Source organism: Poecilia latipinna, unplaced genomic scaffold (genome assembly GCF_001443285.1).
Source record: "Poecilia latipinna isolate Pla-1442-1.1 unplaced genomic scaffold, P_latipinna-1.0 Scaffold1465, whole genome shotgun sequence".
Classification (NCBI taxonomy): domain Eukaryota; kingdom Metazoa; phylum Chordata; class Actinopteri; order Cyprinodontiformes; family Poeciliidae; genus Poecilia; species Poecilia latipinna.
The window spans coordinates 199,689-214,798 of record NW_015114081.1 but is presented as its reverse complement, the minus strand read 5'-3'; the positions used below and the strand labels follow the sequence as shown (position 1 = coordinate 214,798).

The following is a 15,110-nucleotide window of genomic DNA, read 5'->3' as shown; positions in this document are numbered from 1 at the left end:
GGAGCTTCTGCTTCTTACTCACCTGCTACAAAACATATGACACTCAAAATGTACTCAACTTAAGAGCAACACTTCGGTTATATTTCTGTATGATTAGCGTTGTGTTTTATATGCATACATTTGCTTACTATTTATTGCAGGAAAAACTGTGCAAGCATTGCGTTCCTACAAAATATCTTAGTATCTTAGTATTGAGACATTTTCTGTCTGCTGTAGACACATGGCTTAGCTCCTGAGGAAATATTATGCCTTATCGTATGCGAATGGTTAATTGAGCCCGAGCTGGGCATCGAACAGGTAAGCCGAGGGGATTGTGTAACTAGGCCAGGTTGCTATGGCGATGGACCAGAGGATGAAGGTAGATCTGCAGCACTCTTGTGGATGTACATTTAGCAGGAAACAGAAACACCAGCTGTACCGATTCTTTTATTTGACCAAACATGAATGTGTTTCCATTAAAATCTCTCTCTATATATATACATATGGACATAAAATCGTCTGCGTGTGATTACTGTGCTTTTGTATCACTAAAGGACACTGTTTAGGTTTTAAGCAGCATGACTTGTACAACTGTGATGAGAACATACTGTATAAGTTTCTGCTGTGTTATTTAAACATAAATTGGAATTAGGAGGAGAAAAAATAAATATGTTACTTTACAAAAAATACTTCAGCATTTGTAAATTCAGACACTGGCACAGCTTATTTTTTTCATGAAATGTGCACCACAGTGTCCTGCATGGGTAAAGTTAATTTTGCATCACACACCTCATTAAAACAGCTAAACACACAACCAATAAACAGATTATGCCTGTGATTAAATCAAACATGCACAATCCTATAACCATGAGGTTTTAGATACAGAATTTATTTTTTAAATTCTAGGGCTGCAAGGTGTGTGGATATAAATATCTTGAGGGTGCAATGTGTGTTTTATCAACTATTTATCTTGCTGAGGATCTATGGCTCGTGTGTAGGAGGTTATTTATCTTGTACCAGCTGGTATGACGTTTGTGCCTTATGTCTTCTTCATGTTCATATTTTTCCTCTTGCCCAAGACAATACAAAATACAGAATGTAGACATGGAAAATTACCAAGTAGATCACTTTATCTCGATTTAGCTTCAAGTCACAATTGAATGTTTAATATCAACAAACAAGTTTAAATAATAGACAAAGAAAACCTAAGATTAGTTCCTACAGACATTTAAAAATTTCACCAGAGCTCAAAAACAAATGTCTGTGAACCTCTGCAGAGCCATCAAACATCTTACCGTATTCCAAAATCTCTCACCTAATTTGCCACTCAAAAGAACTTGTTTAGCTATCTGCAATTTCTCTGCAATAATCTTTTTTATCTCTGCAGTTCTCATTCACTGCTCTCGTTTGCTGCACACAACTCACATCCTAAAAAGTGTTTCAGTGGCATAGGATTCTATTGCAATAGCTGTGCATGCATCACATGATCCTGCTGTCGTACCTGGCTGTGATCCCATCAGTTTGGATTTGTCTTGCCGTTGTAGGGATTGGTTTGTCATCTTTGATGGTTGCAGATCCTTTGCAGTAAAAGTTGCAATACATTTTATAATCAGCTGAGACTTTCTGAGGTTCAGGGAAGCTTTGTCATGGCTATACCAACTGATCTCAATAGTGTGGCTTCTGTTTAAGCCGTTTTCCCTTTGGTGCAGAGGGTACTGAGTGCATGTAACCTTGTTTGTTCAATATGAACTGTCAAGGTGCTGTACTTATTCATACTTTATGCCTTCTGGGTTCCTAGAAATTAATTCATAAAACAATCGATGAATTTGATTCAGAATCCTCCATGTCTGCATCATGATGCATCAAAAAATAGATTTCATCCCAATCCTTACAGGCGTGATATGCCGCATGGCTGATAGCTCCATGTTGTAGGCAAAAAAGTCAGATACAGATCAGAGCTACAACTATAGAAAATGGAAAAAAGCTGAAATGACCAGCACTAATATTCAGACTAGCCTTTGGTCGACACAGGGATAATATAAGGCATGAGGGCTGGAAGTGTCCATTCAATAGACTCTCTCTGGCCATAGATGTTTCCAAAGGAAAATAAATTAACCAGATAACAAATAAATCGAGGCATTTTTGTTCAGTTTACTTTAGAGTTAGTTTTGCCTGTTTAAAGAAATATACCCTCTGATAACAAAATGTTTCTCTGCCTCTATTTCTGCCTCTGTTTTAGTCGATTCAAGGGAAAAAAAATTGGTGCCACTGTTAAACCAACCAACAAACAAATAAATAAAATGTACACAGCTTATCATTACAGTCAAAAAAGAAAAAGCCAATTTTCATTTGGGGTTGTAGTGACCCTGAATAGTGTTGCCAGGCAACCAGCAGCTTGGCGGTTTCACACAGCGTCCTGGCAGTATTGTCATTCACGCACAGCAGAGATCCGCTTCGGTGTCAGACTCTGGGCCAGAGTTGGTGAGCAAACAGGATGGGTAACTTTCTCTGAGTGATTATTAACAAAGCCAACGGCTCCATGGGTAACAGCTGCCGGGCAACAGCGCTTCACCGAACAGTTCAGAATGTGTTAACAAAGGACAGGAGAAATCATCACACGGCGATTGGGACATGTCAGAAAGGTATGTACCATTCAGAACAAATTTGTCTGTTTTTTTAAAAGAAAATTACACAATATATAGGTTTGGAATCTCTTAATTTGTTTCCCCCTCTGGTTCATGTTAAGCAGGAAAGAGCATGTAGGATACATTATAGAAACACCAGGGTCCACTTATCACATGCAGACAGGCACTATTAGAAACTAACAGCACCTGCTCAGATGTCCACTGGTGCCATGGCAACGGGTCCTAATCTGCATTGTCAGGCCCAGTTCACTGTAACTCTAACCACTCTGCCAGTGGTCAGGGTGTCAGTCAGCACACACACACACACACACACACACACACACACAGGGCTTACATTACAATAATGCAGCATACAACTCCTATTTACTCAGGTGAATGCATCAATGTACTATGCACGCCATGTCAGGTTTTCCTCGTAACATAATCTATTTTTCCTCTCGTAGTTCTTCTGGTGTGAATACGCTCAGTGGAAGTTTTCCTAAGTCCCACTCATCCCAGTACTCAGAGCTCGGAGTTACACGTACACCTCTCTCAGTGGACCACAGTCCTGATTCTGGACTGGTATCTACACCTGTGAGTGACACACACCAACATCTGCTCCTCGGGGCCATCTCTTGTCTTATAGCCTCTCTCTCTTCACTCCTCTCTTTTTGTTCTGTCTCATTTTCTCATCGTATCTTCTTCTGGCTCTGATTCCTCTGGCCTCCCACCTCCAGCCGTCAACTGAAATAATCTTTCATCCTCTATACTCTAATATATGCAGAGATCTCTACATCTATTAGATCTAAAGCATATATAGACTTGGTACACGTACAGTCCTTTGCTAAAAAGGTGAGCTTTGATGTATTGTACCTTTCTGGCAAAATTATTCACATTCACCCCTTTTGGTTTTCTCACATTTTCTCACATTGCAACCACAAACCTACGTGTATTTTGTAAGAATTGTGTGTGGTATAGCAGCATAAGGCAGCGCCTGATTGTAAAGTGAAAGCACAAGAACACAATGGTTTGCACACTCTTTAGAAATAAGAATCAGAATAAGATAGAGAGTGTGGATGCTGTATTCAGGTGTACAACAGGTGGAATTTGTTTAATTGCCAGCTGACGTCTGTCACCTGAACTAGCTTGTGCTGGATTGTGTTTAGGTATATCACAGTGAAAAGGATACGCATGTCACAGTTTTCAAAAGATTTGAGGGTAAACATTTTGAAAACCATGAAGTATTTTTCTTCCACATCACTAGAATGTGCTATTTCGAGTTAGTCTATGACATAAAATATCCAAAGTGTGTTCTTTACAACATAATTTTACTGTTCCTCCAGCTTTATATGACAAGATCAGATGTCTTAGGGCTGTTTTACAAGTGTCCGCTCTGTCGGCAGGTGTGTGGTGGTCAAGTGCACTGGGGTCATTCCTGCACTGTGCTTGTGTTAACAGATGTAAGTGTGAAGTTACAAAGGCAAAGCAAAGGTGAACAACAATGAGTTTGTAGGGTAAGAAAGGGTCAAGCAAGTGGAGAATAAATGCTGCAATCTATTTGTAGTTGCAATGTGGAAATTTTGACATCCGAGTTAGAAAAATACACCGGAGCCCTTCCTTACGAAGTCGGACATCTGGCTTGGAGAATCTGAGAACTCTTCAAATACTGACTTCGAGATCTAACATGGCAGCTCCTCATATCAACAATAGTAAGCTACTAGCAATAGTAGCTAACTATTGTTTTTGTAAGAGTGTGTCTAAAATCAGTGTCGCAGGTAGCACCAGCTACTCTCAATTGTCTAAATTAAAAATGGTGTTTGCACGTGGAAAGTCCAGCTTAAGATGATGTTTGTTAGCGTTGCTACGAACAATGGCTACTTTGGCGTCGCCATATTGGAACTCCAACTTCTCTGACCATGTTGCCTGGAATGCTGTTAAATCTGAAGTGAACGTTATTCCCAACTTCAACTTCTGACTTCTGAGGTAAATGGTATTCAGCTGGATACATCAAATTGAAAACATATACAAATGTAATTTATACTGTAGATTGATATGCATTTGTTAGGCTGTCCAATAAATATTAGGATGTATTCAACAGAACAGACAGTTTGATGCCTTTTAATGTTTACTGTTTGAGTGAAAGTGGTAAATAGTTCTGATTTGAGTTTGCAGAGGGGGACGTGAAGCCTGTAATACTGTAGCTGCTGAAGAGATGCATGAAGCAATACGAAGGGAAAACAAAAAAAACTTCACATTGTAAAAGATACAGAGAGGAGACAAAATTTATTTCCAGGTCAGTAAAACAGGCAGTTAGAGGTTACGGTCGGCCTGTGAGGCAATCTGAACCCTTGTCAGTCTGATTACATGTGTCATTGCCTTTACAATGGCACATTAATTGTAGGTTAGTGTGGAGTTTGGCAGATTGGAGGCTGCGGCACATTAAACACAAACATGTTCTTTTTTTCTGAGCTGAATTTTGATTAATCATTGACTTTCTGTTGAAATCAAGCTACTCTGAATGACGCCTAGGCCTTCGTAGTTTATGTCCTGATTATGCATCACAACTTGTTGCAAAAATGCAGGATGGCTTTGAAAGATGCTGTCCACAAGGATTACAATATTGTGACTGAGCTCTCAACTTACATGTCCCTGTCCTCCTCTTGTCCTCGCCAGCTTCCTTCAAGCCGCTTCCAGTTTGTGCCGTGGCACCGCCTGGAGCAGTGTGAGGTCACCGGCGACCAGCTGACCTGCCCCCGGGTCAGAGAAGGCATGTGATCTTCTTTGATGACTACCAGTTTTTAAAAAACAAAAACAAACACAGCTGTTGTAATTTTTTTACTCACCGATGGATTGTGGAGAAGAACATCCTTTTTTGTAACACATTGCATCGCAAGCAGACTTTAGCAAAGTGATATTCTAATATATATTGCAATGGTGGTCACAAATAATCAGGGTTTTTTTTTTTTCTTCAAAACAAGGACCATCAGAGGAGGAGTTTCACTTCAGAGAAGGAAGAAATTTCTGTTTGGAAAGAGGAAGGAGGAAGAGGAGAGAGGAGGAAGGGCAGAGCTGGGAGGAGAGACTGCAAGAAAATTGGGAAAACTGTCTGGTAAGCCACAGGAATTTATTTAAAGTTTGCCACAGTTATTGACACCCCTAATTAAAATGTGTAAAACCCCAATAAATAAATTCATTCTTTATAGAAGCTTAAGTATTTATGTTTTTTCCATGGTTAAGGATTTCAATGAAATAATGTCACGTGAAAATCAGTCTACCACTATAATTGTCACCCGTACTTTGTAAAACTCTCTTTTGGCACTAGGATAGAGGAATCTTCACCCTTTTCTCTTTCCACAATACGTCAGCTTCATGTCCTCATTTATGCGCTCTTCTGTGCAAGGCTCTCGAAAAACTGTGATGACCTCGGAAAGTTACATTTTGTTCCTGGTGGAACCTTTCTGTCATAATATTTGCCATATTTTGGATCACTGTTGAGAGTTCAAAGACCCATTAATATTTTTTATTTATTTATGAAACTCTTTAGGTTTTTCAGGTCATTTTCAGCAAATTCATCAAGTGTTTCATGTCACCACTATTTGTTTTGCTGAGAAACTCAAAAACACAGTCTGCTCAGTCTGCTCTACAGCAACGCCTGTGATTTTGGTGGCCTTGCTGTCTGTGCAGGCTGACAGCAAAAACAGAACTCTCTGTGGAAGCAGACGGTTCAGATTACAAGAAAACGGAAAAAAAAGACTCTGGTTTTAAAGAAGTCTGCTGTTGTTTCTGTCTCGCTGAAGAAGTTAAGTACAGATGAAAAACTAAAAGGACAGAGCCCTGACAGCTTCTGTTTCTATAGGAGCTAAATCTGTCCTACCAAAACTTGGGTGATCCCTACCAGAGGGAGAACTTTTTCCGCATCCTCCGACGGTTGATCCGCGTGGAGATACTACAGCTGATCGACAACTCACTCACCGACCTGAGTTCGGTACGTCTGCCAAGGTAAAGTCGACACTTGATAAATCCGTTGTGTAAATATGAAACACATAATTTGATCTCCCAATAAATCAGGGTGTCTGACCATGTTGTGGTTTTAAATTTGTGTACGGAATGCACTCTGTGCTTTAAATGGAATATGAACGTTTTCTCAAGAGGTAACATAGACCTGCCTCAGCCTGCGCATCCGCTCCTTCTCCTCCTTCTTCAGGCTGTAAGTTGCATCTGTGATACAAACGTTCCCCAGATGGTGTTTCTGGCAGCTGGTGAAACTCGACTGGCACGCCTTTAAGTGGTTTAAATAAAGGTGTATTTAAAGAAAACAGCTTGAGGAGGAACTTTTTTCATGCTTCTAGATCAAAGCTGTATCCATATTAGGCTCTGATGATGCTGCGTATTCACCAGTACTGCCCGTATTTTCTTTTATCCTGCTGTTTATTAGAAATGATACCTGCTCAAATTGTCTGCTTCGGTTTCGTCAATCCCTGCCTGCTTGTCTTTAATTAAAGTAGAACCACCTGCACATCAGAAACTGAGTTCCCCTTTCATATTCTTCCACAAATTATCTTGTTTTCCGGGTAATTTTAAGACCCCTTTATGAATTGTGATGAAGCCTTTGTAATAACACAAAGTGCTATTGGTTTCTGCCCAAGCAGGTGCAAAATGCTAAACCTGCATCGTAACCAACTGGTGTGTCTGCGTCAGCTGCCAAAGCTCCCAGCAGTGGAGCACCTCTGTTTGTCGGAGAACGCCATCAGCTCCCTGCGGGGGCTGGGGGCTCTGGGGAGCAGCCCACTGCGCTCCCTTAACCTGACCCGCAACCCAGTGACCTTCAGTCGGGACTACCGTGCACAGTGGGTAGGCTGAGGCTATAATGAGGTGCGTTCCCTGGAGGTCGTCTTCATTTGCTGTCTCTTCTCCTCTCTTGCAGTGTTTTCTCCTGTTTGCCAAACCTGGAGGTCTTGGACGGCATTCCCAAGCTTCCAGGAGACTCGCTGCCCCTCCGGGTGAAGGGACCGGAACCCAGCAGGATGTGTATCATTTTATGACTCTCTGAGGGAGGATGAAAACAGACTTGGCCTATTTCTGGCTTTTAGCCTGCGAAACTACAACAACACGGAGGAGGCCAGTCTTTAGTTTGAAGGAAAACTAGCTGGCTAACATTTTCTACATTTACTGAGATTGTCAAAAGCTGCTTGTGAGAGACTTGACAATAATATGCAAACTTGAACTGTGTTAATATTGAGTTTTGCTTATATTTTATAAGTCAGATATTTTGTACATAATAAAAATATTTTGATAAAAATAATAAAAAAAAAATAGCTCTCCAAGAGAAAAGCCTTAATCAATCTATCCAGTGTCTTCTACTTCAATTTGGGTCTTGGAGGTAAAACCAAAAAATAAATAAAAAAATCAGACATCCCTCTCCCAGTCACCAATAGATTGCAGTTGTGATCGTAACAAATAGATGGTTGTACAAAATATTAATTCAGTGAGGTTAAATACCAATACAAACCAACCTATTTAGGTTTTTTATCTGTAAAAAGTTTGAAAAAAGTTTATATCATTCTCCTTCCACTTCATCAAAATATGTGTGTTGCTCCTTCAGAAAAACATTTAATGAAATAACTGAAATGTTCTAGTCACAGTGGGAGAAAATGTATGAAAGCTCAAAGGGAGCGTGAATGCTTTAGTGAGCCACCGAATATTTCCATAATTTTAAACGGTAGCCAAATCCTGAGATGACAGGGTGTGCATAATGAGAGATACAGGACATCCTCTTCACGTATCAAATATTTATAGTTCAGACTCCTTTGGATAATGGCCTTTCATGTCCTGCTGCTGACAGGGTAATGACCCATGAGCTTCATGCATTAAGTCACACACACACACACACACACACAATACACAGACAAAGAGTAATCTTTAGAAGACTTCACTGCTTTCAATCTGCCAGGATTAAAAGAGTGTGTGTGTGTCTGTGTGAGTGTGTGTGTGAATGCATATGGTTAGAGCTGCCTGGAATACTTCCTCTTCATATTGAAAAGGAGATTTCTGCTTTTCTTTGGGCAAATTGGGTCGAAAAAGAGATTTAGCTGACTTTGAAAAGTCAAAATTTTATCAAAAGTCTCCCAGAGGGCCATGGGTGGATGAGCAATGGGCTTAAAGCTCTACTTGGAGTCTACTGGTCTGACCTGGTGTTATTGAAGATCAGCTGGTTGGACCTAGTCATGTTGAAGATGGGCTCAATGTCAACTCCCAAACGTACTGCCAGTTTTTAGAAGACACTACTAGAGGGAGTTGTCTGTATCTTTAAAAAAAATACAGTAATTATTTTCCATTACATTTATCCAAGTACCGGCCAGCAGAGGTGTTAAATATAGAAAAACTGACGACACGGCGCTCTTCCTCAACTGAACCGAAACAGGAGATTTACAGTGAAGATCAACAGTTCAGCTCTCTGGTCTATGGCATGATAATAGTTGGACAATAAATATAGAAATTCACTTTACTTCCTTAAGCATTTATATTTGAGGTTTATTAACATTTTGGTACAAATAATCAGAGCAACAAAAAAAGAAAAAGATTTGCCTAGTAGCTGTGCACACAGTGTAATATTCAAAGTGTAATTGCCTTCAAGCAAATAGGGAAAACCAACAGGATGTCATGGCTTTGTGAGACATGAGTATTTGTGATGAAATGGAGAGACCTAACAGCTCCTTCCCTGCTTTGAAGCATCCATGTTGGTGTTTCTTGCTGCGAGAACATAAGGTTAAGTAGAAATACTGAAGCAATAAGACAGAAAGTTTAAATCTACAAATGTGACAAAGATATGAAAACGTGAAAAATAACATAACCCATTCAACTAATTAGCACATGTAGGGCAGTATGGAAGTGTAAGGCCTTTGCAGATATATTTCTTACACTTGCAGCACGCGGTATATGTTTTACAGTCCTTCTTTTGAGGGCAGAACTGACATCTCTTCCTCTTATTTGGCTTAGCTGGGGAAGTGACTGTGGTAGATGGATCCTTAGGTTGATCAGGAGCTGCTGCTCTCTGAATAGCTTTCACAACTGCTGCTGAGGCTTCTGTGCGGGGGACATGCGTCCTTCTTTCAATGTGTGGAGTTACAAGTGCCTTTCCTAGCTGCTCCAGGAACACCCTCCTCTTGTTGGTCTTAGCAGACATCCAGGACGGGTTGATCTCTCTCCAAATCACAAAGGCATTGTAGGAGGACACATCAATGATGTTGTGGAAGATGACCAGGGGCCAGCGGGCAGTCATTCTTCTGCAGCTATATGTTCCAATCACCTTATCTAGGTTGTCTACACCTCCTTTGGTGTGGTTGTAGTCCAGAATGATGTTTGGCTTCCTGTCCTCACGATTGCTAATGTCGCCGTCTTTGTGCAGTGTGCTCATAAGAACTACATTCTTGTTTTTCTTTGGGAGGTAGGAAACTAGAGTGGTGGTGGGAGTGAAGGCAAACTTTGAGGAGAAGACCTTTCTCTCCTTTGTGGTAAGCAGTGCAGGTGGGAGCTCAGGCTTGTTCTTTCGAACTGTACCAATCATGGTGATCTTCCTCTTCAGGAGCTGCTGTCCGAGTTCATAAGAGGTGAAGAAATTGTCACATGTCACATTGTGACCCCTCAGTCCCTCTGTCACATCAAGCACAACTCGCATCCCCTGGTTCTTCTCTGGGCATCCACTGGTTGACTTCCCAGTATAGATTTGCATTTTCCAAGCATAGCTTGATTCGGAAGCCACCCATGACTTGATCCCATATTTTGCTGGCTTGCTGGGGATATACTGCCGGAAAGGACAACAACCTTTGGACAAAAGACATTAGCATCAGTGATTAGTATCAGTGTCACAGAAAACAGTCAAAGAAATCAATAGTGAAAATCACTTTTATTACAAATATGAAAACAGATTACCTCTAAATGGAACCAGTTGCTCATCCACTGTTACGTCAGGCCCTGGATTGTAGAGGTAGGGCAACCGCTCCACCCACTTGTCCCATACCTCTCTTATGGGTGCAAGTTTGTCTTTCACACGTCTTGCTGGTCTTGTCTCACGGTCATCAAATTGTATCAGTTTTGAGTAGATTCGAAAGAGGCTGAGTGCCATTGTGGCTCGGAAAATTGGCCTTCCACTCTCTGCATCCCATAGACTAGCTGCAGCTTCACCCCGGGACCTGTATACACCTGCTAGGATTAGCAGCCCTATGTAGGCCTGCAGGTCAATCTCATCCATCTTTTTCCAGCTGTCTCCAAATTTGCGAAAACCCTCCCTATTTGTCATCTCCAGGATTATTTTTTTTATTGCTGGTGTGATAAACAGGTAGAATGTAGAAACAATATCATGGACACGAGAAACGGCATACCTTGTGGGTCCTGGGGTCATCTTTACAATGTACCGTTTTGCATGCCTGCCATGTTGGTCATATGTCTCTGAGGACCATGTTATTTGGCCATTTTTTGAAAGGAAAGCCTCACTTTCAGCTTCAGGGTTTTCTTTGTCTTCTTCTTCTTCTGAAGAAGAAGAAGATTTATCATGCTCTGGGTTGTATTCCTCTCCATCTTCTTCTTCGGATACATCCTTCACTTCCTCTTCTGCATCAGAGTAGTCTGGCTGGACATGTGAGAAAATCACCTCTTAAGCCTCTTCAGTGTTATAACGCACACTCATGGCTTCAGCATAGACACAATTCGGGGTCCTGTTATCCAGCACATTTATAACCTCTTGAAATAACAGGTGGTCTTCTGAAGTCTGAAGCCTTGTTCACTTCTGCTACTGATCGATCTGAGACACAACTAAAACTTTGTAACATTCTGTGGTTTGTAAATAACTCTGTGACCTTGATTTCAACTTATTTACCTCACAGGTCATTTTGACCTGAAGACCACCTTTGTACCTTTTTTGTACAGCTTATATGGAAATGTGAATAAAAGCAACATTAATTTTTTTTATATTGTTTGGACAAATCTAGGAAAAGTCTTAAAATTTCAAAAAAAAAAAAAAAAAAAAAACATTTAGTGGCCCCCAAAACGCCACTGTGTTTTGGGGGGTTTTAACACAGTGGCGAGTCATTTTGACCCGAGGACACTATATTACTACTTTACTACTACTAAATTACTTTACTTTGCAAAGTAATTAACTCTTTGTAAAGTAATTTGAAAAGGGTACCTTCTTTATACAGAAGAGTACCACTTCTGTATAAAGAAGTGATACTCGCACCACTTCTTTATACTTAGTTATAATCATATAAGTAATTGCTGCTTATATAATTAAATCTTTTCTTACCATGTCAAACTCAGAAAATTCCTCTTCTATCAAAGAAGATGGAAACAATGGTTTACAGTCAGAAATTTCAAGCAGATCGCTGACAGTACTGTCTGCAATGTCAGTCTCATCTGAAGTTTGTTGTATGGGGGGTTCCATCTTGCAATAAAACAACAAAAAGTAGTGAATTAATGAATATATCAATGACAATAAAAGTAAGTATTAAATATGGATTGAAAAGTCAGATAAAATTTCTTCAGTGGAAAGACGTTAAATGTTTTACAGTAAAGTACACTTACATTGCCTTACACTACTGGAAAACAATGACTTACTGCTTTTTGATTCTCAAGCCCAGTGTTGTTTGTGGTTCCAGTATAATCAGACCAATGTGGCAAACCTGTAAATAAGACAAAATAGGGTTCACCAGTTTTTATGTATAATTTAAGATAATGTTTTCCAGCCCATAAAGTTATTTAAAGCAATGCTACTTACACATGACAGCCTTAAGGGATTCTTCAATAGTGGGACATTCTTCAAGTGACCTGCTCAGCATCCGGGTAATGATGTCTTTTAACCCACTCCATCTTTCATCACACTGAAGAGTGAAGTTGGCCATTCTGATGTTATGAATCAGCCCAGTGGGATCCCTGAAGTATGGGGTTGTAGTTTGAAAGGGATGTTGTCCATCTGTCAGGATGTAATGCACCAAGCACCCCGCTACCTAAAATGTAACGGATTACATTAAAACCTTGTCCTCAAAGTCAAACTATGCAGAGTGAAGAATAATAATGACTGTTATTAGTATTATTGCAATCCAAACACTTGATAATGATTGAACAAAATTATAGAGCAACAAACAATCCGAGTGTCTAGTATACAATTAAATGAGCATTTTAAGTTCAACGCACCTGGATATCTGACTCCTTCTTGGATTTGCTTTTTATATCTCCAACATCCTCATAACTGGCCCAGGACAAAGTTCCACCTATTAGTGAAAACGATGCAGTGTCTGTAGGATCCAGATTTCTACTTGCTCCAAAGTCTCCAATACACATTTTATTGTTGATATCTGTAGACAAATAAAATATCTTTAGTTATACAAATATCAAAACATAATTTAATCAAAATTAGCATTTTGATTATCAACGTTTGTGAATAAAATGACTGTACAGTTTGCCCATCCTTTACCAAACAGGATGTTTTCAGGCTTCAGATCTCCGTGAAACATTCCATGTGAGTGCAGTTCCTGAAGTCCCAGCAATAACTCCTGACAGATTCCCAGTCTCCACTGCTCAGTCAGGTTTTGTCTCTCAGGAAAATCCTTATTTTCGATCAGGTCTTTGAGATTATATTCACAAAGAGGCAAGACTAAATAGGCCAAGTAAGTGTCTTCAATCACAGTAAGGGGCTGCAACAGATGTTTGGTTTTTAATCTGTCTGAACATAGAAAGTTTGCTATTTTCAATTGGCTTTTGTTGATATGTTTAAGAAATCGCTTGACTGCCACAGGGCCGTTGCAGAAGAGTCCTGGAAAGACTTCTGCTTCATTGCATCCATTTGCAATCTTTATGTTTGGATTGAATACAAGGCCATCAATTTCCACCACGCCAGACTCAGACTTGAGACTTTCTAGTGAGCTCTTCCATCGAGATTCCTTTAAAATGAAGCAAAAAGAAACAATGGGACAATAGAGTACCAATTATCTTTTGTATTATCTTTCTGCTGCAGCAGAAAGATAATAGAAAAACATAATGAATTTATTCAATGAATAAAGATGAAGAAAAAGCTTCCACAAATCTTAACCTTCTTTTCCATGTGTGCATTAGAAGAGAAGGAAGTTGTCTTCTACAAAATGGACAATTACAGCATTACATTATTATACACAATTTGGTTTGTTTTAACCTTTGACAGAGTTTTTGCATTTTGAGTTTAAACAAGTTAACAAACATTTATGCAACTTAAAGCTCATTATTAACAATATAGTACAAATGAGAGATGCAGAGGTAGTATCTGAGATGTATGACATTTGCTAAAACATGCTTTGAATAAAATAAAAATATATGTAAATAAAAGTTACATACCTGTCGCCATTGACAGATGGGGTTTTCATAGGTGTAGACGATTTCTTCTCCTGCAAGAATTTCTGTGATTGCAAATGCACACAGATGTGGTATTTGTTGCTCATCCAATATCTGTTATAAAGGTACAGACACACATTATTTCAGTCAGTTTGTTTGTTAAATGAAACAGTTACTAAATTAATACAGAGTGACTTCTGACTGTGTTACTCAAAATTTTAATTTTGCTGTTTGGCTTGATGTGATCATCATTTATGAATCTTCCAAGTCTTGCTGTGTCTTTACTGCCATCAATGCTGGGAAAAAAAGAGATAAATTATACTTATCCCTGGGCTTAGATTCAAAGTTTGGACGTTCATACAATTGTACTTACCAGAAGTTTTGTCCTTGGAAGTTGTAGAAATGCAAAAATGTTGCATCTTCAGCTGAGTACTCTTTATACAGGTCCTCTCCTTCAGAGCCAGTGATATGTCTTCCAACATACTCCAGCAGGAATTCTCCTGGCTCAATGTTTTTGGTGGCAATAACTCCATAACCTAAAAAACACAACCAGGGTTTCATTGAGCTTCGCATTTATAGTCCCACAATGTTGAACTGCGACTTCAAACTTGCTGAATCTTGAGAGCATATAATAGTTATATAGATAATAAACACAGACTGCAGCAATATGCAGCTCAGTGTCATACTCCACACTAGCCCAGATGAGGTTCTTTAAAAGTAGAACCTGCTTCAGGATATTAAACAGAAAACGTTATATTATCAAACAAAAGCATACCTTTGTCTTCACTGATGAATTTCTTCTGAAATATGTCTTTGTCCTTCTCAGAAGCAATGAAGTGCAAGGCTTCCTCTTCAGGACAAACTCCTTTGGCATTCATTACTTCTCTGAAAATTAAAATATATATTAGACATGGTGAGTCTTAAAACCTTAGCTTGATTGAAAATGACTGTTTATACAAAAGGCAACAAAAGCTTAACATGTACAGTAAAAAATAAAAAAAAACCCATAAAAAAACAGGAAAATGTCCTGGTAATTTTCTGCCAGTACATTTTCCTGTTTTATTTTTTTACAGAATTTCCGGCAGAGTTTTTTCTGTAATTTAACAGTTTTTTCTGTAATTTAACAGTTCTTATATGTTAAATTTTAAAACA

The 15,110-nt window shown here is 39.4% G+C and overlaps 2 protein-coding genes across 4 annotated transcripts; one reads left to right on the top strand and one right to left on the bottom strand.

Moving 5' to 3' along the window:
- Positions 1 to 591: 591 nt before the first annotated feature.
- Positions 592 to 7,969, top strand: LOC106962831 (uncharacterized). 3 transcript variants are annotated; one of them, XM_015057469.1, is made up of 7 exons: positions 592 to 2,621; positions 3,068 to 3,197; positions 5,277 to 5,370; positions 5,582 to 5,712; positions 6,460 to 6,602; positions 7,253 to 7,454; positions 7,528 to 7,969. In XM_015057469.1, the coding sequence occupies exons 1-7, from the start codon at positions 2,611 to 2,613 to the stop codon at positions 7,651 to 7,653; spliced, it is 837 nt and encodes a 278-aa protein (XP_014912955.1). In that variant the 5' UTR covers positions 592 to 2,610; the 3' UTR covers positions 7,654 to 7,969. The 3 variants fall into 3 exon arrangements, with proteins under 3 accessions (XP_014912955.1, XP_014912953.1, XP_014912952.1); XM_015057467.1 differs by having other exon boundaries at positions 592 to 3,197; positions 7,253 to 7,450; XM_015057466.1 differs by having other exon boundaries at positions 592 to 3,197.
- Positions 7,970 to 8,352: 383 nt separating this feature from the next.
- On the bottom strand, positions 8,353 to 14,072 carry LOC106962828 (piggyBac transposable element-derived protein 4-like). The gene is made up of 9 exons (XM_015057463.1): positions 13,962 to 14,072; positions 13,684 to 13,725; positions 13,069 to 13,534; positions 12,789 to 12,949; positions 12,373 to 12,601; positions 12,213 to 12,277; positions 11,902 to 12,039; positions 10,533 to 11,229; positions 8,353 to 10,424 (listed from the first exon to the last, which is right to left on the bottom strand). The coding sequence occupies exons 2-9, from the start codon at positions 13,693 to 13,695 to the stop codon at positions 9,463 to 9,465; spliced, it is 2,730 nt and encodes a 909-aa protein (XP_014912949.1). The 5' UTR covers positions 13,696 to 13,725; positions 13,962 to 14,072; the 3' UTR covers positions 8,353 to 9,462.
- Positions 14,073 to 15,110: the final 1,038 nt, after the last annotated feature.